Genomic DNA, 27,230 nt, shown 5'->3' on the forward strand with positions numbered 1-27,230 from the left:
AGCAATGAATTTAGATAAAAAAAAAAAAAAAGCTGAAATGTATCTGTCAAATAGCTTCAATGAATCCCAATTATTTCATCCATTTGGGCCGTATTATTGACGTTCAAAGACGATACAAAACACATCATTAAAAGAAAATAGTAAATTTATTACATTTGTAATGTAAAACCATAATATGCCAGATCGTTCAAACCTGGCCTGACCTAGGGAAATACCATAGTAAAAAGTATTTTTTTCATGTTTACCATCACAGCAAAAATATGTTTTCACTTATCTAGTCAGAGAACCCCCCCAGAAAAAATGATTAACAGAACACATGCTCATCACACTACATCAACATTTAGGCTGGTGACAACAATTAAACTACAACAAAATAATTGTCCTGATTTTAGGGACTCAGAAAGATGTGTGGGGCTGATGGGAGTGAACATGAAGTGCACCTCGGGTAGAAGGGTCAGGGGAGAATAGTAAATAATATTTCCTTGATTCCTCACGTCCTCCTACCTTGTCACCTTTTCAAAGCATTTTGGAGCAAACAATCTGAGGTTCCTCCCCTCGGATGTTCTTGTCCAAAGAAGGAAGCAAGGAGAGGACTTGAGAAATCAAGGAAATACAATTAAGATTCACCCCAGGAATTGGGCTACTGTGAGGAAATCAAGAGGAATACGGCTTGCGGACTATCCGTCCTGCTGTTGTATGAAGGGGTTGGGGATGGCCTCCATGCCGTCCTGAGGACAGATGAGCACCACTGAGGTTCCTCGACACACCACCAGGCCCAGCTGTCGCGTGTCCTCGGTCAGCTTGAACTGGTCGTCAGGGTCTGGAAATAACAAATCAAACCAAATTGTATTGGAGGAGGAAGTGGCATAACAGGTCAGAGGTAATTGATAGTATGTGAAACTCCACCATGAATGATCCAGCACAACCTTCTTTATACGACCTTGATTTTATTGTCAATTTTTTTTAACTAAAGGGCAACATCACAGATATGTTTTCCATTGAATTGTGTGGGCAACAGTCTCCTCGCCGACCAGGAGTGCATTTTCACTTTGTAGAAGTGATATGCGATCATACAAGCAAGTCTTAGTTTCTGCTACATACCTCGCAAGTACTCGATGGTGCTGTCCAATACCAGGTTCAACAGGGGGTCAAACCCCTTAAGGACTCCACTGGCTGACACAAATAAATAAGGATTATTATCTTGAATGGAGGCAAAGAGAAAAACAGTAAAGGAGATGGGGACTGTGGCCTGTCATGGAACAGCATTTCCAGACAGGCAGAAGGTGGCCATTGTTCTCTTTTGGAAGCCTCAAGTCCCACAGTATTTTTTCATTTCGTTCTTCAGGTTTTAACATAGTAATGAAATGGACTACGTATTATCTTCACTGATTTACCCTCTCGTCCTCCCTGGAACTTGACACGGATTTGTTTATCGATGTACTTGGACAGGTCAAAGATGCTCTCCTTCTTTTTCTTCTCTCCTTCCTTGTTTCTGTCCTGAAAGGAAAATATTCAGTAGAATTTAGGATTGAACCCCATAGTCTAATCATACCATCAAGGACCGCAGCCCCTTTTAGTTGTATCCAATTTGTATACTGAAAATGTAGATGTGTTTATTTGACACAAATAATTATTATTTCAATAGGAGTACTTGACGTGGGAAAAACTGACAGGGCTGGAGATCAGATCCATTTTAATTGAGCCAAATCATGCTACATTTTTTAACCCTTTACACTCATGAGAATTAGCCTATATGGATAGCACTAAATTGAAATGTTTTTTTTATATACATAATATTAAAAACGTATGCATAAGCATGAGGAGCAATTAAAAGGGAACAGTTGAGATTATGGAGAGAAAAAAATTTACCAAGGCAAGGACACAACAGTTGACCTGAAAATACTGAATCCAAACATTACACTGTTGACTTTAATGTAGATTTTACAATTACTGTACTTTTTACCACATTTGTTGATAACAAAATCTGAAAAAATACATTCAGTAACATAAGAATATTCCTGGAAATGTTGGGCTATTTGAGTGTTTTGAGTGAGAGGACTAACTGATGTTTCCAAGTGGTCACCCATCTCTCCAAAGTAATGGCAATGCATTTTTATGACTCAAAGAAGAGTCTTCCGAAAAAAAAGCACCTTTTAATAGATGCTCTCCGAGCTGTGCCTTTGAGAAAACTAGAGAAAGCACACTTGTAGTCGTTCCGTTTGGAATACAGCCCTGCATACCCGCCATCACACAATTACCGTTGTTTACACAATCCAAAAACGGCCCATTATAAATCTCAATCTGGATCAGGTGGGCATCATTTGAAAGCTTGTTCTATTTCCAACATGACTAGCTAAGTTATAAAATATGATCTTACAGATACCGACCCAAATTTTGGTGCACATAGAAAGGAGTCATGAGCGCATTCAGGTGTGTGTTCAGCCGCAAATTCTCTTCACAATAGACAAATCATTCTGTTCAGAACAACCCAGGGTATGATGTCATCCAACTGTACATCAGAGTGATAATAAACATTGACACTATGTTACATGAGTTTTATGATATGGGAATGTGAATTGCATTTGGAATCACAGGTGTTTGGCTTACTTGTACGACATCAAAGTGGAATTTATTATAGTCCTCAACATCTCATCTTTCAAAATACATAAGAGTCCTCTCAATTTACAGCATTTATCTCCCTCAGACAAAAACATTTGCAAAAGTTGCCCAATTAGCCGGAGTGACGGGGGCAACTTCTTGTAGTGTGAAGAGCTCATGTTCAGAGCGGCTGTCAGTAAAAACCCACTCAGATGTGATTTATAGCATGTTACTGTAAAGCACGGTGTCAATCCATGGAGGGCCAAGAGTCTGTGGGGTTTCACTCCTCCCTTTTACGTGACTGATGAATTAAGGTCACTAATTAGTAAGGAACTCATCCCACCTGGTTGTCTAGGGCTTAATTGAAAGGAAAAACCCTAAACCTGCAGATACTTGGCCCTCCGTGGAATGAGTTTGACACCCCTGTGTTCCAATTTATGCGCTTATAAGTGCCCAAATCGGCCATGTTCAACTTTAAATCGACAGTATAGGCCAGGCAAATTCAAATCTGATCCTTGAAGTCAGTTCCACTGCTGATTGTCATTGTTCCCCTCTAATCAAGGACTGATTTAGACCTGGGACACCAGGTGGGTGCAATTATCAGGTAGAAAATAAAACCCAGAGTGTATTATTATTATTAAACCAATTCTGTTGAAAAACTGTTGAAAATCTGGAATGTCTTGGAACGGATGGAGTCTGAACATCACAAGAAGCAGTCTTATTTAGTTTTTTGTGTGTGTGTTTTTAAGACTCAAGATACTGGAGTGGAATGATTCCTGTATAGATTTTTGAACCAATCAAAGGGGGTTATTTCTAGGGTGGAAAAAGTGGCGCAAGAAGTATGATAACTGAAGACAGATGGAGTGGTTGCTGCAAGTCGACAGAGTGGCAGGGAAGAAACAAAGGGTAGTAGAGCCCCCATGACCCAGTGACTGTTTCACATCAACAGAGGGATAGTGAAATGTTACATGTTAAAGGTGGACTTTGTATAATTTATTGCAACGGTCATAAACTGTATAGCACAAGCGGAGAAAATTGTCATCATTGAATGCAGCTAAATGTTTCTTGGGTCTTCGTAATGTCATAGCCGATGCCTTGCAAGAAATCCTGTCACTGAATGTTCCCACCCTCTGAGGCCCCTGAGCAGGGATGTATTTTGGAATGGACTGTGATTGAAGTGGGATGGGGTTTGTTTCATGTCTTTTCGTTTTCCCCCTTTCCTGTAATGATTTATATTTTCTCGTTAAAATACCTCCTCCAGCTGGTGGCGGTAATGCACCGTTAACATTGGATGCCAACGGCCGTTAAACCCAATAGAAGAAGCAGATTAAGGGAAGAAATGAAGTGAACCCAGTTTCTAGAATGTAGTCTAAAGATTATGGGGAGGGAAACTGGGGTACGAACATGGCATGATATTTAGCACGCTGATGTTGACAACATTATACAGTAGTCTGCCCTTAACGCTAGCAAATTTCTCAACCCACTCCATCTCGCTAACAGTGGTCAGAATACTGTAGTTCAATTGAAATAGCGCTTTTTTCAAATTTTTAGAACTAGAAAAATGGTGAGTAAATTAGGTTTTAAATTAAGTTATTTAAGATATCGACTCAGCGCCATTTTTTGCGGCTACCTGTTAGTCTCCTGAGTTGGCCACTAAAATGAACTGCGTGTTCATTTAGCACCATTTTATGAATATTAGATTAGGAACGTTGCACACCCTTGGATGAACGCGGTATGCAACATCCTGAATTGGCTGAAAATACTTAAACGGTCGTGGAAATTGTGTTAAAAAAAAGTACGCATTTCTTCTTGCAATTAAAAAGGAGGTAAATGTCTTTGCAGTCTGAATGGATGATGCTTTATGTACGAGCAGGTCCACGGCGGACACGAGTTTATTACCGGGAATGCTGATCTAGCGCCAATGCACTATGTAGTCTAACGTAATGTTGCACGTTTTGCAGAATATTGTCATCGTTGCGATCGTCCCAATCGGGTATTGGCTCTTTTTTCTCAAGCGACATTGTCATTTTTCAGTCTTTGTTTGACATTCCTTTTCTTTTTCGGTTTCATTAACATGATGCTGTCTGAAAAGCACGCTCGCAAATGTCCCTACTCTGCTCTCTTGCATTTGCTAGATAACACTACTGTAGCTAGATTGAGGCACGCAATTGCTAATAGAAAATATAAATAACGCCGTTTTAGATACGTTCATGGAAGATATGATCGACTCACCGCCATTTTGAAACTGTTCCAGCCACGCCTCTCGAACTCCAACCTTTTTCTTCTACTTTGTTGGTATTATTGCGGTCCTCAAACACATTTATAAGTGCATGCCGCCACCTAGTGTATTGGCTGTGTATCAGCCTACTATTAAGTAGTATGAATTAATTACACTTTGAAAAATTTGCCCTACCATCTAACCCCGCACCCATTAAAACCTCACCACTATTCCACTACTTTGGCCCCATCTGAACCTACTCCAGGCCAGCAGCCTGGGAGGACAGGACACTATTGTTAAAAGCATCTTGTAACTCATCTGCTGTACAATTTTGTACACCCAAGTACTTCTCCGCTTTTGCCACCACATCCGTCCTCTTTGATTTAAATTCTATTCCTGCAGTACATGTACGGCAGAATACCAACCTTCCCGAAGCACATCTATCTATCACTCTTTATTGGCCTCGGCCTACTCACAGGGATCCTCTTGGGATCCCTCACCCTGGACCCATCTTCTTCTACTCCTCTCTTCACTGCCTCCACATACGTCACTTTCTGCACTATTAACTGATCCTGGCAACCTCAACCTGCCTTTCTCTCACTGTACACCTCTGATCTCCAGCATCATGGGTACCCTTAAAGTTTACACACACAACTTTTCCCACAGACACTACACATTCCTTTGTCTCATGTCCTCTTGCACACTTCTCACATCTAGGAAGCTCCCTCCTGCACACTGCTGCACGTGACCGTAAGCTTGATACCTAAAACACTGTAATGGACTCAGGACAGAAGTTCTCACGGGATAACTAATGAATCCTGACTTGACTTTATCTGACTCTGCATTTATTTTTTTATATATTTTTTAAAACTCTGTAGTACAGACGGTGTCGTCTGTTTCATCACACTCTCCACCGAGTCTGCCACACCAAACAATGTGCGTCACAGACACCGGGATTCTTCAACTTCAGTTGATCCTCCTCAACACTTAATGCCACTCCAGTTATCACTCCGTGCTCTGGAGAGGAAAGCAAGTCACAGTTCTTGTCCCCAGTCGCGTGGTGTGGGGCTCACGCTCCCTCTGGACAGCTGAAACGCAAAAAAAATGAACACGATTCCACATTCCCCAACCTGACACCCCATATGGATCTGCCATCTCACTCCCACTAGACCCGAATCATCTTTGTCATCATCAGGACTAGGCTCAAACACGGCGGTCTTCACCGCACTTGCCACTGCAGTTAATTCATCCTCACTCTTGTCATGTTTAATTTCCTTCTGTAGCTCTTCCAAAAGTCTCTGTGCTCCACCACTCCACATTCACTCAAAACATGTTCCACTTCTCTTTTTTCCCCATGTCTGCCATCTTCTCTTTCATCAGATCTTCCAGAAGGCTTGTGCGTTTCATATTAACTTATATGTAACCAGTGGCGATTTTAGCCTGTAAATCTTGAAGTGGGATGCATGCCAGTAAAACCACAACACTAAACAATACATGAATTGCACTATAACGGTGACAAACGGTGCCCACAAACTATTATGGCCTACATAAAGCTGTCCCAACATTTTACCACTGCTACTCCTGGCTTCAGCGGAGCCTTGTCTGGCAGCGAAACATTCATCCTCATTTACTGCCCTTTAAAAAACATAGCTGATATGTCTGACTTGCTTAAACAAATGCAGTTTCCAATGACAATTGAGATGTACAAACTATGGAATAAGGGGACGAGCGGATAAGAGGTATTCTGTAATCTTTCAAATAAGACAATCATGAGCGAGCTATATAATTATTTGTTTAACACTTTTTAAATGTACAGCGACAGAATTCAGAACATGGGCGTTCTTGCTGTGTTCTCCCTGTACACCAAGTCAGAACAGTATGATAAATAAAGGGGGCATATAAACAGACAAAAAGCTCTTATAATATTCGACGATTACATTTCTCTAAAACAGGTTATATGCTACATGTGCATCACCAAGTCAGTACAGTAGGTGAAATTACGCGGGGTAAATAGACCAAATTATTAGAGTGAGGCACATGGGCTACTAACATCTTACTACACATCATACACTTAGTATTGCTTTCTTAGCTACAGTATACACATCGCCCTGGCATATTACATAATTTATGCAGCAGCGAACAAAACATTTTTGGACTCACCTTGTTATGCTGTGCTCACTTGAACAGGAAGCTGGCGCGGCGGTCCTTCGTTGGCAAAGTCTGGCATTCTATGGATTTATGGTGCTTTCAAAACAACTGGAGGCCAGATTTACAATTCTGAGTTGGATGTTCAAAACTTATTTTCCCAGTCGGAGCTTATTTATTCCCAACTTTCCAGTTGTCTGGAACTCACTGAGTTCTGCACAAATCGTGCTTCATTGACAGCATGGCCAGTGTTGAATGTTTATCATTTTGAACTTGGAAAAATTAATCCCCTTAATCCCAGATTTGGGACCACACAGCCATAATTTCTTTTCATTATTTATCTTCATATGACAAGGATTAAAAAGGATTTGCCAGTAGATTGTCGACTTGATTCATGATGATGACTGCTAGCTAAGCTAAGCTAAGTATGAAGTTGACATGATCAGTCCAATCAAAGCTACTGTACATTTTATCTGTGGCCAATGACCTTGAGCCTTATTGGATGAGCACTTCTAATGTAACTCTATGGCAGCACCCAAAGGGCTCGAATTTTTGAGGTCTCCTCTTAGACTTTGTGGTGAAGTAGTGTCCCCATGAGTGACAGAACACTGAGCCAATCACGGCGTAACGCTCCGTATTTTCTGCTGGCTTGCCCCACCACCACAGAAAGCACTGAACTAGGCTGAAACACCTGCATTTTGGAGCTTCCTTATTCAAGAAAACACAAAAAAGAGACCATGTTTGTATGCGGCTTTATTACCTCAATGATATATATATTTTTTTACATTGTTTGCAAACTGATATGTGACATGTATTAATGCCAAAACAGGCAAGCACCAAAAAATACATATATTTGAATTTTTTTGCTAAAAATGTGGGGCTCAAAATGGCGGATCTCAACTGTATGTAACACTTTTCTCCTAGTTTTCCTGTCCACCATCTTACCCTCACCTCATGGCCACACCAGTGCTATTATTTCACACACACGCACAGTTTATGGCCTTGATAGAACCTTTTCCAGAGGTATTTGCCCTTTTCTCCTCAACTACAACCTTTGACTGCTGAAAAGCCCAAAATAATAATTTATTTTCAACTGTTTCAGGCTAGCATAATATACATTAAATCAAATTTAGCTCACAATATAGCCTCTTTTTTAGCAGTTACATATATTGTAAATCGAGGGCGCGCCTAAAACTACGTTTGCGACAACACTAGATAGCCAGATAAGCTAGCTAGCTCAAAAACTAGCTTGTCGAACGTACATGGAAACTTCTACGACCAGAACCAAAAGGAAAGAAATGGAGAGATCGTCAGATGGACAATTAACCACAAAAGATGGTGTGATTTTGGGTACTCCTCTTCAGAATGTAACTGTGGGGGGAAATACTGCAATGGGTGATGACAATGTGGTGAGCACGGACAGCAATGCTCACAACTTGAGCCCCTCCAGTCCCCAGCTCAGGCCTTGACCTTACGACCCCGGCACTCCAGTCAAGCCCCAGGGGGAAAAGATGAGAGGCCAAGAGGGTCTGTCACTTCTTGAGATGCAAAACTATATGGTAATGCTTTTGACAGCAAAGATGGATGAAAGGGTAAATGGCTTGGAGGTCATGGTTAAGGAGAATACGAATTAAATTGAGGCCATTAAAAAATCTGTTGACTTTAATTATTGGAGAAGTGAAAACCCTCAAAAGTGACATGAAGAAAGTGGAAGTTATCTGCCAGGAATATGAAAAGAAGGTGGCTGAACTCGAGCAAAAGGTGAATGAGGCCATGGAATTTCAGAGCAGGCGGGTGAGGACATCAAATGCAGAGCTGTTGACATCTGTGGAGCTGTCATTCCCGAATCAAAAGCCAAACTTCAGGAAACTGTAGACATCGTCCATCGTTTGGAAAGAGTCAATGATCAAGACAGGAGACCAAGGACAACCATCATCCGGTTCACCAACAGATCTACACGGGATCTTCTCTGGAGGCGAGCGAAGAATTGTGAATTCCTCATCAAGCAAAAAATTTAGTTTCACTGAGGATCTGACCTCAGCAGACAAAGTGACAAGAGAGAAACCCTGGCCGATGGTGGCTGCAGCTAGAAAGGCAAGAGTATTCATCGTTGGGAACGAAATGCGGCCAAATCAGAACATTTGAGTGAGAGCCAGAGTCTAATTCAGACAGAACTGTCAGGCCAAAAAAACACATTTCCAGGTGAAAAGCAGCCTTTTATTATAAAATATTTACACAAACACTTGAATGAGAAAAGGCTGACCTGAGAACTGTTAAACTAAACACTAACTATAGGTGAATAACTGCTTATTGTAAAGTCTACACAATGTCTCCCCCTTGTGGGAGTAAGAATACTTTAACTTTATGACCAATATATATATATATATATACATTTTTGTTAGAGGTTAATAATGGGATGGAAATCCTTTTGAGTTACATATCCTTAGGAAAAGCTTATATTAGCATAACAAGGTTGTTGTTGAAGTTTGTCTTTATTTTCTTTGTTCAATTAGGGTCAGTGGTATTCGTAATTTACTCAAGCGTAAGGCTGTTTTCCTGTATTGCAAATGGTTTAATGCAGACTTTTACTTTCTACTAGAGACTCATGCTTGTTCTTCCGATCTATCTTTTTGGAAAAATCAATGGGGTAACGATATCTGGTTATCATATGGCAACAACCACTCTGCAGGTGTAGCAGTTTTTAAGAGGTGCATTTAAAGCGAAGGTCATCAGTCGTAAGACTCACCACTCTGGACGTTGGTTCATTTTAACAGTAAATTTCAACAGTGAAATGTTTTTATTAGGGAATATTTATGCATCCAACAACAAACAAAACAACAGGATATTATTTCAAGAATTTGAAGAAGAGATTAATAGAGTTATAGGTGTATTTCAGGATATCAAAATGTTCTGAGGTGGATATTTTAATTCTGTATCTAAGGTAGCTTTATTTTATTTGTAGACTTTTACAAGGAATTTGATACAGTTGAACATAATTTTATTTTTGAGACTCTTCGATTTTTTGGTTTTGGTCAATATTTCCAAAGTGTAATTAAGACACTTTAGAATAATAGTAACAGCTCTGTTAAATTATCCCACGGAACTTCACAAAGATTTGACATTAGACGTGGAATTAAACAAGGACGCCCAATTCCTCGTCTCTTCTATTGTAGAGAAAATTGCAAAGAGATTTAACTCCTGGTTATTAAGAGATCTTCATCTGGACGTGTACTTTTATCAAAATCTGAAGGTCCAGATTAGTTCATACCTCCCTTGCCTTGGATGTTCCTCTGTCAGTAACTAAAATGGTTGATACTACATTATTTAACTTCATATGGCGGAATAAAGCTCATTATTTAAGAAAAGCGGTAATATGTAGCACCCAAAGTGAGGGAGGGTTGAATGCTCTGGATATTAAAACCTCTAATATAATATTTATGATTAAATGGATACAAAACTATTTAAGAAATAAGGATTGCATTTGGATTATAATCCCTAATTAAATTTTCCAACAGATTGGTGGTCTAGAATTCTTACTAAAATGCAACGTTGATGTGGGTAAAATCCCTATTAAGCTTGCAAACTTTCATAAACAAGTACTTCTAACTTGGAACCTCATGTACAAACACAATTTTTCCCCTCATAGGTATACAATCTGGAATAATAAAGACATAAAATACAAAAACAAGTCTTTATTTTTCCAGAACTGTTTTGACAACATTATTATTTGGGTTAAACAATTGTTGAATAATGATGGACAACTATATGATTATCCAGAATTTATGAGACCAACACAATGTTACATTCACTCCTGAGGAGTATCAACTTGTTTTTAGAGCTATAGCAATACTCCAAGTGCAACTGTTGAGGATTTTGTAGCCTCAATACAACTAGAAGGAATTGACATTTTCAACTACAAATGTAATAACAGGTATATAAGGAAACTATGTCAACATGTTACTATTCCCTCTGCTAAAATGTACTGGACTGCAGCCCTAGGACAAGTCAACTGGAACAAGGTTTTGTTGTTATCTGGTCAATATTGTATATCTAATAAGGTGAAAGAAGTATCATACAAACTCATTCATAGAATCCACCCTGTAAAGACATTTATTATACACAGATTTAAAATAGCTATTGATAACAAATGTGTATTTTGTGGTTGTGACCCAGAAACTCTTGACCATTTATTTTGGGACTGTTCTTGTCAGAAGATTTTGGAGTGAGTTAGAAGATTTTATTTTAAAAGAAACAAGTATTAATGTTAATTTGAAAGATTCTGATATTATGTTTTATTGTGATCTAAATGATATGGACCCTGATTTAACTGTCATTGTTTATTTGTTTATCTTTCATGGAAGATTCTTTGTCCATAAAATGAAGTGGGCAGAGAACAAACCAATTTTCACATTATTTAAGATAGAATTTAAATATTATTTTGAAATTATCAGTAAATGTAAAAACTAAAAAGCAATAAGCACCATAAAAGTATTTAACAAATTGAAAATGAATATTGATATGTAATAATAATGTCTGTTAGATTTATGTACTCTTGTTTGTATATTTCAGTTTTTTTGTATTTGTTGTGTTAATAATAAATAAAAAATATTGTAAATCACAAGTTTAGCTAGCAAGGCAACTTAGTGGCTCGCAGGCGTGCTTGCAGGCATTATGAGCTAGCAAGGCAACTTAGTGGCTCGCAGGCGTGCTTGCAGGCATTATGAGCTAGCAAGGCAACTTAGTGGCTCGCAGGCGTGCTTGCAGGCATTATGAGCTAGCAAGGCAACTTAGTGGCTCGCAGGCGTGCTTGCAGGCATTATGAGCTAGCAAGGCAACTTAGTGGCTCGCAGGCGTGCTTGCAGGCATTATGAGCTAGCAAGGCAACTTAGTGGCTCGCAGGCGTGCTTGCAGGCATTATGAGCTAGCAAGGCAACTTAGTGGCTCGCAGGCGTGCTTGCAGGCATTATGAGCTAGCAAGGCAACTTAGTGGCTCGCAGGCGTGCTTGCAGGCATTATGAGCTAGCAAGGCAACTTAGTGGCTCGCAGGCGTGCTTGCAGGCATTATGAGCTAGCAAGGCAACTTAGTGGCTCGCAGGCGTGCTTGCAGGCATTATGAGCTAGCAAGGCAACTTAGTGGCTCGCAGGCGTGCTTGCAGGCATTATGAGCTAGCAAGGCAACTTAGTGGCTCGCAGGCGTGCTTGCAGGCATTATGAGCTAGCAAGGCAACTTAGTGGCTCGCAGGCGTGCTTGCAGGCATTATGAGCTAGCAAGGCAACTTAGTGGCTCGCAGGCGTGCTTGCAGGCATTATGAGCTAGCAAGGCAACTTAGTGGCTCGCAGGCGTGCTTGCAGGCATTATGAGCTAGCAAGGCAACTTAGTGGCTCGCAGGCGTGCTTGCGGGCATTATGAGCTAGCAAGGCAACTTAGTGGCTCGCAGGCGTGCTTGCGGGCATTATGAGCTAGCAAGGCAACTTAGTGGCTCGCAGGCGTGCTTGCGGGCATTATGAGCTAGCAAGGCAACTTAGTGGCTCGCAGGCGTGCTTGCGGGCATTATGAGCTAGCAAGGCAACTTAGTGGCTCGCAGGCGTGCTTGCGGGCATTATGAGCTAGCAAGGCAACTTAGTGGCTCGCAGGCGTGCTTGCGGGCATTATGAGCTAGCAAGGCAACTTAGTGGCTCGCAGGCGTGCTTGCGGGCATTATGAGCTAGCAAGGCAACTTAGTGGCTCGCAGGCGTGCTTGCAGGCATTATGAGCTAGCAAGGCAACTTAGTGGCTCGCAGGCGTGCTTGCGGGCATTATGAGCTAGCAAGGCAACTTAGTGGGTCGCAGGCGTGCTTGCGGGCATTATGAGCTAGCAAGGCAACTTAGTGGCTCGCAGGCGTGCTTGCGGGCATTATGAGCTAGCAAGGCAACTTAGTGGCTCGCAGGCGTGCTTGCGGGCATTATGAGCTAGCAAGGCAACTTAGTGGCTCGCAGGCGTGCTTGGGGGCATTATGAGCTAGCAAGGCAACTTAGTGGCTCGCAGGCGTGTTTGCGGGCATTATGAGCTAGCAAGGCAACTTAGTGGCTCGCAGGCGTGCTTGCAGGCATTATGAGCTATGTGAGCTGGGCAATTAGCTTTCAGAATGCGATTGTTGTCACTGCTCAATAACTGGTAAAAGGAGAGGTGTTTTCCAAAGTTGACATGGGCATTATCTGCTGCATAGGGCTGTGATGTGTCTAATATCCAGTTCATGCTTTTCCAGACAGTTCATCAGAGCTTGATGTAAGCCATTTGCAGTTTCATCATTGTCTTCATAAAAGTCAAGTAACTTGCACTCCATCAGAGAAATATCTCACGCACAATGGAAACATTTTTCTATTTCCCTTGTTTGAGGCATCCCTGGCAACTGAGAAATACACGGTCGCACCTTCGGTCGGGGACAGATCATCCAAAATATCCCGCACAGTATTTGGTCCAAAAACATTAATTGTAATCATCTCCGCTTTCGTTCTTCCCAAGTGCATCTTCTTCACAACATTTGAGTCATGAAACAAAGCACATTTGAGCTTAACAAGACTGTCGGTGCTGTTGTAGCTGAGTCCGTGTTTAACCGTCTGGTACACATACGAGGCTTCACTTTCCGCGATGTTGTTATTTTCCACAGTAGACGTTACGAAGAATGCACCGATATTATTGGCACCTTTAGCTTGCGTGGCCTTGTGCATTTCTGTGGATGCATGCTGAGTTAGGTCATTTTCCCCTCCATTGCCTATTGAGAATTCCCGACCGCATAAAGTACAGAAAGCTTTCGTCGAGTCACCACTGACCCACGTCTATTTTTTGCTTCCCATTGTTTGTTGTAGCTGCACAGTCTTTTCTCTTTTTTTGCATGTTTATCCATATTTACTTGATATGCCAAACCGACCGAACAACAGAAATTACTTTGGTAGGAATTTGGCGCGTTTACGCTACACTGTGATTGGATGAATATACCGGACAAGGGAGGTCCCGTATGGGACAAACCAATTTAGCCCATTATAAGGGACATCCTGGCAAATACTGGACAGTTGGCAACCCTAAGCGTTGGTCCAGTAACCGAAAAGTCGCTGGTTCAAATCCCCAAGCGGCTTTTTTCACCTAGTCTGATGTGACCATGAGCAAGGCACTAATTGCTTCATGGTCGTGGTCAATAATGGCTAATCCCTGGCTCTGACTCCACTCTCCAAGTGAGTCTCAGGGGGAGTGGGATATACAAAAAATATATATTTCCAATTCACACATGTACATGAGTGAAATAGGACAAATGTAAGCACCCGCCTAATTATGTTATCTAGTATGCTGACCCCTAAATTATAGAAGCTGACAGAAAACCTCTGGAATGTATTGATATGTTTGATTGACATCATGTAAACCAATCATAATTCGTGTACTTCAGTGCTGGTTAAAAAATAAACCAATGGCAAATGCACTGTAGAATGTGGGCGAGAGCTGTGAAAACAGCTGGTGACCGCACGGTGAGAGCAGAGCAGTGCGGTTGATGGGAAGACAACAAGCAAGCATCATGAAGGCTTTGCTAAACCTGGTTTGGGCATATTTTCTCTTAAAACAGGTGAGATGGTCGCATGTCTATTTACCCAAAAAATCATGTGGCATTCATCTGTAAAACAAGTCGCATGTGTCCGATCCAACGTTTAACAGTACTTGTTGTATTTTGTTGTCGAGATAATTAACAGTTAGCCTGCATGCTACATGACTGTTAGCTTGCGGAGAACACAACCTATAGGGCCCATCTGCAAGTAATATCCTATGTACATCATTCTGTAACATGGCTTTGATCATTTTTGATGTATCAATGTGGTCTAAGATGAATATCGTGCTCCCTGGTATTGTCAATTTTGGAAATGTCTAGTTAAAGCTTGTGCATCAGTGTAAAGCTGACTAGCTGGTGGAAAGATGTAGTACTGCACACTCTCATAGAGTCAGTTGACCAGTCTATTAAATATCTCAAGTTATTCTGGCCACTGTTACATCTCTGTCTATTGCTCTCACCCCTCTTAGAGGCACTTAGGCTTTTATCTATTATACACGTTATATTTCTCTCTTGTCAGGTTGTGGGGGAATATGGGATGGCCCATTTCAGTGACAAGGGTCAAGGCAAAGGAAAGGATTACTGCATCTTCTTCAACTCCCAGTGGGCTCGTCTACCTCGGGACCTCAACAAAGCAGTAAGTGGAGTAAACGGCTGTCATTGTCACTTCTTGAGAGATGTCTAACAAAGGTGTGTGTGTGTGTGTGTGTGTGTGTGTGTGTGTGTGTGTGTGTGTGTGTGTGTGTGTGTGTGTGTGTCTGTGCTCTCTGCCCTGACAAGTTTATCAGAATGCTGGTGTGTGGTGTGTGTGCACGATGAAACCCATTATTAACCAATCGTCCTTTATGCCTCCACTAGTCTCGTCTGGAGACCTATGACCTGACACCGTCAGTACTGTGTTTCCCATCAGACGTCCCCGATGGTGGCTTCCCCAATCGTATCCCCATGGTGATGCGGGGGAACTGCACCTTCTATGAGAAGGTCCGCCTGGCTCAGCTCAATGGAGCTAAAGGCCTGCTCATCGTCAGCAAAGACAGACTGGTAAGAGCCAACCCATATAATTCATATCAAAGACAACTCGACTCTTACCAGCCTATGTCCTATCATATTAGCCTGGTGGTCCCAGACCTGTCTATGTACTTTAGCCATCTCCTGTTCCCTCTTATCTTCACTAGTGCTGTTGTAAAAGCCTCAGAAGGAAAGAAGCAGACTAAGAGCATTGGAACACACCTGTCGTAAACAGGTTATATACACTGAGTGTAGAAAACATTAAGGACACCTGCTCTTTCCATGACATAGACTGACCAGGTGAATCCAGATGAAGGCTATGATCCCTTATTGATGTTACTTGTTAAATCCACTTCAACCAGCTTAGAAGAAGGGGAGGAGATGGGTTAAAGAAGGATTTTTAAGCCTTGAGACAATTGAGACATGGATTATGTATGTGTGCCATTCAGAGGGTGAATAGGCAAGACACAATATTTAAGTGTCTTTGAACGTCATATGGTAGTAGCTGCCAGGCGCACCAGTTTGTGTCAAGAACGCTCAACAGTTTCCTGTGTGTGTCATGAATGGTCCACCACCCAAAGGACATCCAGCCAACTTGAGACAACAATGGGAAGCATTGGAGTCAACATGGGCCAGCATCCCTGTGGAACGCTTTCGACACCTTGTAGAGTCCACGCCCCAACGAATTGAGGCTGTTCTGGGCACAGGAGGTTGGTGGCACCAAAATTGGGGAGGATGGGCTCGTGGTGATGGCTGGAGCAGAATGAGTGAAATGGTTCCCTCAGCAATGGTTCCCTCAGCAATGGTTCCCTCAGCAGCCTCCACTGGTTCTGAGGGAAAACTCAATATTAGGAAGGTGTTCCTAATGTTTGGTATACACAGTGTAGGTCATCGTGTGTAGGATCTTAATTTGAGCCAGTTTGCTACAACAGGAAAATAATCCTGCAGCAACAGGAAATGTGAATTATTATGTGGATTATAATTTATGGACATTTTTGTAGGTATTAATAAATGTTTAATAAAGGAAAATCAAGTCTGAAACTTCAGAAGTGTTTTTAAAACTCAAATATTTTACATTTCCTGCATTGTAGGATAGTTCTCCTGCAACAGGGTGATCAAATTAAGATCCTACAGCTGTAGTGTATAAATAATAGATTGAATATAGATTTTCTAAATCATTTCTGTACAGTCAGAGTTTGCCAATTGTAATTTCTGTTTTTCCAATCACAGACCCCACCGGCAGGAAACAAGAGTCAGTATGAGGAGATTGACATCCCTGTGGCATTGCTCAGCTACACTGACATGCTGGACATTAGGAAGGTGAGAGCAGAGGAGAGACCAACATCTTGTAAAACTTTCCCCAAATTCCCAGCTTTTCCTGAAATCCCTGGCTAGAAGATTATCCGGGGAAAAAATAATGAATAAGCAGGAATTCCAGAATCTTCCAAGAGGATTTCTGGACTACCTGGGAGTTTTGGGGAAACGTTACTGGAATTTTGCAACCCTTACAAGCACACTGTTCAGTAGGACACACGATACGCTGTGGAACATTCAGAACTATATCATAGAGAACAGAGATGCCTCTCTGACGTGTAGCGTAAGTATTGAGGCTACAGGAATCATGTCAGCATCTCTATTCGTGACATTTTATATCTGCCGCCCTGATGAAACGAGACCCTGTTCAAAGACAATTTATGTTTGTAACATCACTAACAAAGATCAACAAATCAGTGAATTAGTCAATTTACCCAAATGCTGTGTTTCCTGTTCCCTGCAGATGTTTGGACAGGGCAGAGAGGTGGCCATGTACGCGCCCAAGGAGCCCGTCCTGGACTACAACATGGTTATCATCTTCCTCATGGCTGTCGGGACGGTGGCCGTTGGAGGGTACTGGGCCGGTAGCAAGGACATCAAGAAGTAAGTCTGGTGGTAGTGGTGGTGGTGGTGGTAGTAGTAGTAGTAGCAGTACTGGTGGTGGTAGTAGTGGTGGTAGTAGTACTGGTGGTAGTAGTAGTAGTAGCAGTACTGGTGGTAGTAGTAGTGGTGGTAGTAGTGGTGGTGGTGGTAGTAGTAGTAATAGTAGTAGTAGTACTGGTGGTAGTAGTAGTAGCACTAGTAGTAGTAGTAGTAGCAGTACTGGTGGTGGTGGTGGTAGTAGTGGTAGTGGTGGTAGTAGTAGTGGTGGTAGTAGTGGTAGTGGTGGTAGTAGTAGTAGCACTACTAGTGGTGGTGGTGGTAGTAGTAGTAGCACTACTAGTAGTGGTGGTGGTAGTAGTAGCGGTGGTGGTAGTAGTAGTACTAGTAGTAGTGGTGGTGGTGGTGGTAGTAGTAGTAGTACTAGTGGTAGTAGTAGTACTAGTCGTGGTAGTAGTAGTAGTAGTAGTAGTAGTGGTGGTGGTAGTACTAGTGGTGGTGGTGGTGGTAGTAGTATTACTGGTAGTAGTAGTGGTAGTAGTGGTACTAGTGGTAGGAGTAGTACTAGTGGTAGTAGTAGTGGTGGTGGTAGTAGTAGTACTAGTAGTGGTGGTGGTGGTAGTAGTGGCGGTGGTAGTAGTAGTACTAGTCGTGGTAGTAGTAGTGGTGGTGGTAGTAGTGGTAGTGGTAGTGGTGGTGGTGGTAGTAGTAGTAGTGGTGGTAGTAGTGATGGTGGTGATCGTAGTAGTGGTAGTAGTACTAGTAGTGATGGTAGTAATAGTACTAGTAGTAGTACTAGTAGTGGTAGTGGTGATAGTAGTAGTAGTAGTCATAGTACTAGTGGTAGTAGTAGTACTAGTAGTTGTGGTAGTAGTATCAAACTACTACCACCACTACTAGTATCTCAAACCTTGGCCCTCTCGTTATCGAGGTAAGCTGGTCTGCAACCTTTAGCCATCTCGTAATTGAGGTGAGCTCGGTCTGGTGATAGAAAACCCGGGTGGGGGTTTTATTCGGAAGAGCAGAATAGGGTCTGTCCCAGGACACCAGACCGTAACTGTGCTCATGGGCGGTCCTCTGATTTAGTTAAACTCCAAAGGGAATTGGAGTTTCCTTCATTAAACAGTCCAAAATCACATTACACAATTTCACAAACAATATCATCCTCACTCATTCATCTTATACAACAATTAGATGTAAGCCTCATATCTGAGGCTATTGTATAAACAGCGTTATGGTAATGTGGCCGTATTGTCTCTCATGAGTTTCACACAATTGTACTAAACGGACCAGTTCGTAGCTGGATTCTTCACCGATCTTTTATATCTTCTCCAGAACATAAATATTGTTCGGACCTCAAGTTCTGTGAGGTGGAAGAAATGCCTTTGTTCTCTCTACGAAAACTCACTCTCTCTCTATACTGTGGCCATGAGGAGATAATCTCCTCGAGGGATTTACGACCTCTCTGACCACAGCAGCCTGGTTGTATGAGACAGAGAGAGGGGGATGGTGCTCGCTGTACCCAAAGAGGGCAACGTCATGACAAGTAGTAGTAGTGGTAGTGGTGGTAGTAGTAGTGGTGGTAGTAGTAGTAGTAGTAGTGGTGGTAGTAGTAGTAGTAGTGGTGGTGGTAGTAGTAGTACTACTAGTAGTGGTGGTAGTAGTAGTAGTAGTGGTGGTAGTAGTAGTGGTGGTAGTAGTAGTACTAGTAGTGGTGGTAGTAGTAGTAGTAGTGGTGGTGGTAGTAGTAGTACTACTAGTAGTGGTGGTAGTAGTAGTAGTACTAGTAGTGGTGGTAGTAGTAGTGGTAGTAGTAGTGGTGGTGGTGGTAGTAGTAGTACTACTAGTAGTGGTGGTAGTAGTAGTACTACTAGTAGTGGTGGTAGTAGTAGTAGTAGTAGTAGTGGTGGTAGTAGTAGTGGTGGTAGTAGTACTACTAGTGGTGGTGGTAGTAGTAGTGGTTGTAGTAGTAGTAGTGGTGGTAGTAGTAGTAGTGGTGGTAGTAGTACTACTAGTAGTGGTGGTAGTAGTAGTACTAGTAGTGGTGGTAGTAGTAGTACTAGTAGTGGTGGTAGTAGTAGTACTAGTAGTGGTGGTAGTAGTAGTACTAGTAGTGGTGGTAGTAGTAGTACTAGTAGTGGTAGTAGTGGTGGTAGTAGTAGTAGTGGTGGTAGTAGTAGTGGTGGTAGTAGTAGTACTAATAGTGGTGGTGGTAGTAGTAGTAGTGGTGGTGGTGGTAGTTTTGGTGGTGGTGGTAGTAGTAGTAGTAGTAGTAGTGGTGGTATTAGTAGTACTAGTAGTGGTGGTGGTGGTAGTGGTGGTAGTAGTGGTGGTAGTAGTAGTACTAGTAGGGGTGGTAGTAGTAGTACTAGTAGTGGTGGTAGTACTAGTAGTAGTGGTGGTGGTAGTAGTAGTAGTAGTAGTAGTGGTGGTGGTGGTAGTAGTAGTGGTGGTAGTAGTAGTGGTGGTGGTAGTAGTAGTAGTAGTAGTAGTAGTGGTGGTAGTAGTAGCACTAGTAGGGGTGGTAGTAGTAGTAGTAGTAGTAGTGGTGGTAGTAGTAGTACTAGTAGTGGTGGTAGTAGTAGTAGTAGTAGTGGTGGTAGTAGTGGTGGTAGTAGTAGTACTAGTAGTGGTGGTAGTAGTAGTACTAGTAGTGGTGGTAGTAGTAGTAAGGACATCAAGAAGTCTGACAGACAGTAAAAAGTATTCTCTCACAAAAGGACACCTGACTTTTTGATTTGTTGGTAGGACAGAGGTAGACACAAAAGAGAGAGTTTGCTGAAATGGCAGGAGCCAGATTCCAATCCACGCTGCAGTGGTATATGTGTTCCGGAGGCAACGGCTTAGACAGCTAGACAACCATAGGCCACTCCAACAAACATTTGTGGATAGCAGCGTGGTCTGAGACTACAATGAAAGCTAGTGTGGGAGGGGGAGTCTTGCCAGGCCACATAGTAGTGGCTTAATTTAGACCGTGGGTTAAATTATCAAGGGTTATCTCTGGGGAAAAGAGAGTGCTTTGGGCAGGGTAGAGAGAGAGGGGAAGAGTGAAGTTGCCTCTAGTCTAGATACTGAGCAGAGGTCAGTTCGGCAGGGGCTGGGCGATATGGGCAAAATATCATATCACAATATTTTTGACGGTATTTGAGGTTTTTGAATTTAAAAAGTTCTAAATATGCTTTATGAGTAGCTCATGACCTTAGGGTGGCAACACATACATTATAAGTGATTTCAATGGTTGTTTTATACTGTTCAATGAAACTTCAACCAAAAGTTGGAATTTAGTGGGCACTTTGAATACAATGTTTGACATGACAACGAATGAAAAAGCCAGGGAGGCTACCCTGCCGCCCCATTTGTTTGTACGACGTGGTGGGATCTTTTTGTGGAAACGCCTTTGATGCGCTAATATTGATATAATAACCATCATATCAAAATAAACTTAGTCACGCGATGATATGGTGTGTGTGGTCCTTCCACTACGACTTTGGAAACCATGCAGTTTATTAGGCTACAGATGAAATAATTGATGATGAATTTACAAGGTGATGAAAGTGCACAGTGATCTTGACGCTCCTTTCCAATAAATATAAAGGGTCTGGGTGATACGATGATCGATGCTTGACTGCCGTTTGACAAATACAAATATATTTTTTTATCTTATCCATAAAAGTCTCATTATAATATACTAGCCTACCCGCATTGTATCTTTGAGCGTTTGGCTAGAGAGCACGTGTCCAGACTAGAGTAGACACATTTGAAAAAGTGAAAAAAGTACATTTTGTGTGCATTATGTCAGGGGTTCCCAAATCTTTTCACTCAGGCCCTCCTTCCAGCATCGTGTGCCATGTCTATTTTTATGGGCACAAGCACTGTTCATTACTCAAACTGTTCACACCCCTGTTGTTGGTGGAGAGAACATTTTGCAGGTTTTAAAGCTTATTTCCAGCAATTCTATACATTTTGCCATGTCTAATGTGTATTCATGTGATATCTGAGTGACAAAGAAATGACAACAATATCTATGGGCTAAAAAACAGTTGACATGGTCTAGTTGACCTTTCTGACAAGTTATAAATATCTCTCTAAGGTCGACAATGACTAACATGACAAGAGGAACTGATGATGCACTACCCAATTTAGAAATGGCACCTTGTGCCGTCTACTATTACAACTTTCAAGAGTAAATTGGGTAGTGGTACCCATCAGCCCCCGCGCCCCACCCGCCAACCCCTCGCGCCCCACCCGCCAACCCCTTGGCGCGAGGGGGGGGTTAGCGTGTGTGGAAGAGAGAGGGAGAGTGACGACACATAGCGAATGGAGTAAACCATGAAAACGGACATTACTAAACACGGCGGAGAAGCGTAACACATTTTAACAAACCAAACGTTGAAATAATGTTATACAAGGTAAATAAAACAACACAAACCGGTCCGTGCATCAATCCCCCCCCCTCCCCCCTTTACCCTCCCACTGTCAGTAACAGACCCCCCTTCATCCTACAGTTAAAGCCTCTCCAGGATTTGGGGAGGGTATTACAGATGATCTTAGATCTTCTACCTGGAGGGGGGGGGCTCTAGCTTTAGGATGAAGGGTGAAGACCAGTTGCCTCAGGATGGAGAGGGGTCTGTTACTGACGACAGTCCCCAGGGGCCTCCCTCACGTGTCCCTGTGGTGTCCCTCTGTCTGCAGGCGTTACCTGAAGCACAAGCGTGATGACAGCGTGGAGAAGCAGGACGAGGAGACGGTGGACGTGACGCCCATCATGATCTCTGTGTTCGTTGTCATGTGCTGCTCCATGCTGGTGCTGCTCTACTTCTTCTACGACCAGCTGGGTACGACCTGGATCTATACCTGTCTCTACCTGTCTCTACCTGCCTCTACCTGTCTGTACCTGTCTTTACCTATCTCTACCTGTCTATACTTGTCTCTTAATCTAGTCTATGACCACCTGTATATACACCTGTACCCATCTATACCTGCCTCTACCTGCCTCTACCTGTCTCTACCTGTCTCTACCTGCCTACCTGTCTCTACCTGCCTCTACTTGTCTATACCGGTCTCTTAATCTAGTCTATGACCACCTGTATATACACCTGTACCCATCTATACCTGCCTCTACCTGCCTCTACCTGTCTCTACCTGCCTCTACCTGTCTCTACTTGTCTCTACTTGTCTATACCGGTCTCTTAATCTAGTCTATGACCACCTGTATATACACCTGTACCCATCTATACCTGCCTCTACCTGCCTCTACCTGTCTCTACCTGTCTATACCGGTCTCTTAATCTAGTCTATGACCACCTGTATATACACCTGTACCCATCTATACCTGTCTCTACCTGTCTATACTTGTCTCTTAATCTAGTCTATGACCACCTGTATATACACCTGTACCCATCTATACCTGCCTCTACCTGTCTATACCTGTCTCTCTACCTGCCTCTACCTGCCTCTACCTGTCTCTACCTGTCTCTACCTGTCTCTACTTGTCTATACCGGTCTCTTAATCTAGTCTATGACCACCTGTATATACACCTGTACCCATCTATACCTGTCTATACTTGTCTCTTAATCTAGTCTATGACCACCTGTATATACATCTCTACCTGTCTCTACCTGTCTCTACCTGTCTATACCTGTCTCTACCTGTCTATACTTGTCTCTTAATCTAGTCTATGACCACCTGTATATACATCTCTACCTGTCTATACCCATCTCTACCTGTCTATACCTGTCTATACTTGTCTCTTAATCTAGTCTATGACCACCTGTATATACATCTCTACCTGTCTCTACCTGTCTCTACCTGTCTATACCTGTCTCTACCCATCTCTACCTGTCTATACCTGTCTATACTTGTCTCTTAATCTAGTCTATGACCACCTGTATATACACCTGTACCCATCTATACCTGTCTCTACCTGTCTATACCCATCTCCACCTGTCTATACCTGTCTATACTTGTCTCTTAATCTAGTCTATGACCACCTGTATATACATCTCTACCTGTCTCTACCTGTCTCTACCTGTCTATACCTGTCTCTACCTGTCTATACTTGTCTCTTAATCTAGTCTATGACCACCTGTATATACATCTCTACCTGTCTATACCTGTCTCTACCTGTGTATACCTGTCTCTACCTGTCTCTACCTGTCTCTACCTGTCTATACTTGTCTCTTAATCTAGTCTATGACCACCTGTATATACATCTCTACCTGTCTATACCTGTCTCTACCTGTGTATACCTGTCTCTACCTGTCTCTACCTGTCTCTACCTGTCTATACTTGTCTCTTAATCTAGTCTATGACCACCTGTATATACACCTGTACCCATCTATACCTGCCTCTACCTGCCTCTACCTGTCTCTACCTGTCTCTACCTGCCTACCTGTCTCTACCTGCCTCTACTTGTCTATACCGGTCTCTTAATCTAGTCTATGACCACCTGTATATACACCTGTACCCATCTATACCTGCCTCTACCTGCCTCTACCTGTCTCTACCTGCCTCTACCTGTCTCTACTTGTCTATACCGGTCTCTTAATCTAGTCTATGACCACCTGTATATACACCTGTACCCATCTATACCTGTCTCTACCTGTCTATACTTGTCTCTTAATCTAGTCTATGACCACCTGTATATACACCTGTACCCATCTATACCTGTCTATACTTGTCTCTTAATCTAGTCTATGACCACCTGTATATACATCTCTACCTGTCTATACCCATCTCTACCTGTCTATACCTGTCTATACCTGTCTATACCTGTCTATACCTGTCTCTACCTGTCTATACCTGTCTATACCTGTCTATACCTGTCTCTACCTGTCTATACCTGTCTATACCTGTCTCTACCTGTCTCTACCTGTCTATACCTGTCTATACTTGTCTCTTAATCTAGTCTATGACCACCTGTATATACACCTGTACCCATCTATACCTGTCTCTACCTGTCTATACTTGTCTCTTAATCTAGTCTATGACCACCTGTATATACATCTCTACCTGTCTCTACCTGTCTATACCTGTCTCTACCTGTCTATACTTGTCTCTTAATCTAGTCTATGACCACCTGTATATACATCTCTACCTGTCTATACCTGTCTCTACCTGTCTCTACCTGTGTATACCTGTCTCTACCTGTCTCTACCTGTCTATACTTGTCTTTTAATCTAGTCTATGACCACCTGTATATACATCTCTACCTGTCTATACCTGTCTCTACCTGTGTATACCTGTCTCTACCTGTCTCTACCTGTCTCTACCTGTCTATACTTGTCTCTTAATCTAGTCTATGACCACCTGTATATACATCTCTACCTGTCTATACCCATCTCCACCTGTCTATACCTGTCTCTACCTTATATACCTGTCTCTACCTGTCTATACCTGTCTCTACCTGTCTATACCTGTCTCTACCTTATATACCTGTCTCTACCTTATATACCTGTCTCTACCTGTTTCTTAATCTAGTCTACGACCACCTGTATATTCACCTGTACCCATCTATACCTGTCTCTACCTGTCTCTACCTGTCACTACCTGTCTATACCTGTCTCTACCTGTCTCTACCTGTCTATACCTGTCTATACCTGTCTCTTAATCTAGTCTATGACCACCTATATATAAACCTCTACCCATCTCTACCCGTCTATACCTGTCTCTACCTGTCTATACCTGTCTCTACCTATCTATACCTGTCTCTTCATCTAGTCTATGACCACCTGTATATTCACCTGTACCCATCTCCACCTGTCTATACCTGTCTCTACCTGTCTATACCTGTCTCTTAATCTAGTCTATGACCACCTGTATATACACCTGTACCCATCTATACCTGTCTCTACCTGTCTCTTAATCTAGTCTATGACCACCTATATATAAACCTCTACCCATCTCTACCTGTCTATACCTGTCTCTACCTGTCTATACCTGTCTCTACCTATCTATACCTGTCTCTTCATCTAGTCTATGACCACCTATATATAAACCTGTACCCATCTCCACCTGTCTATACCTGTCTCTACTTTATATACCTGTCTCTACCTGTCTATACCTGTCTCTTAATCTAGTCTATGACCACCTATATATAAACCTGTACCCATCTCTACCTGTCTATACCTGTCTCTTAATCTAGTCTATGACCACATGTATATAAACCTGTACCCATCTCTACCTGTCTATACCTGTCTCTACCTGTCTATACCTGTCTCTACCTATCTATACCTGTCTCTTCATCTAGTCTATGACCACCTATATTTAAACCTGTACCCATCTCTACCTGTCTATACTTGTCTCTTAATCTAGTCTATGACCACCTATATATAAACCTGTACCCATCTCCACCTGTCTATACCTGTCTCTACCTGTCTATACCTGTCTCTACCTGTCTATACCTGTCTCTACCTGTCTATACCTGTCTCTTAATCTAGTCTATGACCACCTGTATATAAACCTGTACCCATCTCTACCTGTCTATACCTGTCTCTACCTGTCTATACCTGTCTCTACCTGTCTATACCTGTCTATACCTGTCTCTTAATCTAGTCTATGACCACCTGTATATAAACCTGTACCATCTCTACCTGTCTATACCTGTCTCTTAATCTAGTCTATGACCACCTATATATAAACCTGTACCCATCTCCACCTGTCTATACCTGTCTCTTAATCTAGTCTATGACCACCTATATTTAAACCTGTACCCATCTCTACCTGTCTATACCTGTCTATACCTGTCTCTACGGGTATGGGTACTGTCTCTCTGCCTTTACCTGTCTCTACGCCTTTAACTGTCTCTCTGCTTTACCTGTCTCTCCGCCTTTACCTGTCTATCTGCCTTTACCTGTCTCTCTGACTTTCTCACTGGTCTACATTCACTTATCTCTGTCTGTGTAGTGTCTATGATCATTGTTGTATTCTATCCTCTCTGTCTGTGTAGTGTCTATGATCATTGTTGTATTCTATCCGTGTAGTGTCTATGATCATTGTTGTATTCTATCCTCTCTGTCTGTGTAGTGTCTATGATCATTGTTGTATTCTATCCTCTCTGTCTGTGTAGTGTCTATGATCATTGTTGTATTCTATCCTCTCTGTCTGTGTAGTGTCTATGATCATTGTTGTATTCTATCCTCTCTGTCTGTGTAGTGTCTATGATCATTGTTGTATTCTATCCTCTCTGTCTGCGTAGTTTATATGATCATTGGGATATTCTGCCTGGCCTCGTCTGTTGGCCTGTACAGCTGTCTCTGGCCCTTTGTTAGGAGACTCCCCTTCGGGAAGTGCAGGTGAGAGACTTACCATCAACCTAACAAATATCTGTTCATAATCACCAGGAAGTAGTCCACAATCAAGCTAACAAAGATCTGTTTATAATCACCAGGAAGTAGTCCACAATCAAACAAACAACAACACAAATCACAAGAGGATTACACAATCAACCCCAAAAAATAAAACTGAAATTGAATCAAAGCAAATAGTTGACTCTTCTCCATCTGTTGTTGTATTTTTTTTATTTATTTACTTTTTCCAACTTTTTCCTGATGTGTGTGTGTGTGTGTGTGTGTGCAGGATCCCAGAGAACAACTTGCCTTACTGCCACAAGAGGCCTCAGGTCCGCATGCTGCTGTTGTCAGCCTTCTGCATCGGAGTCAGCGTCACCTGGGGTGTGTTCCGCAACGAAGACCAGTGAGTATTAGAGTGGCAAAATTCCGGAATATTCGGAAAGTAACTTCTATAAAATTCCCAGGTTTTCCATAAATCCCAGTT

At 42.3% G+C, this 27,230-nt stretch overlaps 2 protein-coding genes across 3 annotated transcripts in view; one reads left to right on the forward strand and one right to left on the reverse strand.

The window, feature by feature from the left end:
* Positions 1–127: 127 nt before the first annotated feature.
* LOC139387489 (U6 snRNA-associated Sm-like protein LSm7) lies at positions 128–4,904 on the reverse strand. The gene is made up of 4 exons (XM_071133734.1): positions 4,831–4,904; positions 1,395–1,497; positions 1,102–1,173; positions 128–820 (listed from the first exon to the last, which is right to left on the reverse strand). Exons 1-4 carry the CDS (start codon positions 4,834–4,836, stop codon positions 678–680), a joined length of 324 nt encoding a protein of 107 aa, XP_070989835.1. The 5' UTR covers positions 4,837–4,904; the 3' UTR covers positions 128–677.
* A 9,553-nt stretch (positions 4,905–14,457) lies between these two features.
* Positions 14,458–27,230, forward strand: part of LOC139387483 (signal peptide peptidase-like 2) — a 29,151-nt gene continuing 16,378 nt past the window's right edge. Inside the window, exons 1-8 of one of the 2 annotated variants that reach the window (XM_071133726.1) lie at positions 14,458–14,554; positions 15,054–15,170; positions 15,392–15,574; positions 16,772–16,861; positions 17,319–17,458; positions 22,148–22,290; positions 26,653–26,749; positions 27,033–27,149. In XM_071133726.1, coding sequence (XP_070989827.1) covers positions 14,483–14,554; positions 15,054–15,170; positions 15,392–15,574; positions 16,772–16,861; positions 17,319–17,458; positions 22,148–22,290; positions 26,653–26,749; positions 27,033–27,149 — 959 coding nt within the window. In that variant the 5' untranslated portion in view covers positions 14,458–14,482. The remainder of the gene's footprint in view (positions 14,555–15,053; positions 15,171–15,391; positions 15,575–16,771; positions 16,862–17,318; positions 17,459–22,147; positions 22,291–26,652; positions 26,750–27,032; positions 27,150–27,230) is intronic. The other variant, XR_011629172.1, reaches the window with a different exon arrangement.

Source organism: Oncorhynchus clarkii, chromosome 28 (genome assembly GCF_045791955.1).
Source record: "Oncorhynchus clarkii lewisi isolate Uvic-CL-2024 chromosome 28, UVic_Ocla_1.0, whole genome shotgun sequence".
NCBI lineage: Eukaryota > Metazoa > Chordata > Actinopteri > Salmoniformes > Salmonidae > Oncorhynchus > Oncorhynchus clarkii.

Bases quoted from the DNA above. Each gene is read 5' to 3' on its own strand.
- LOC139387489 (XM_071133734.1), bottom strand. The intron at 1,174-1,394 runs GTAAATCAGTGA...TATTTGTGTCAG, and splicing joins GTTCCAGGGAGGACGAGAGG to CCAGTGGAGTCCTTAAGGGG. The intron at 821-1,101 runs GTATGTAGCAGA...TGTTATTTCCAG, and splicing joins CACCATCGAGTACTTGCGAG to ACCCTGACGACCAGTTCAAG.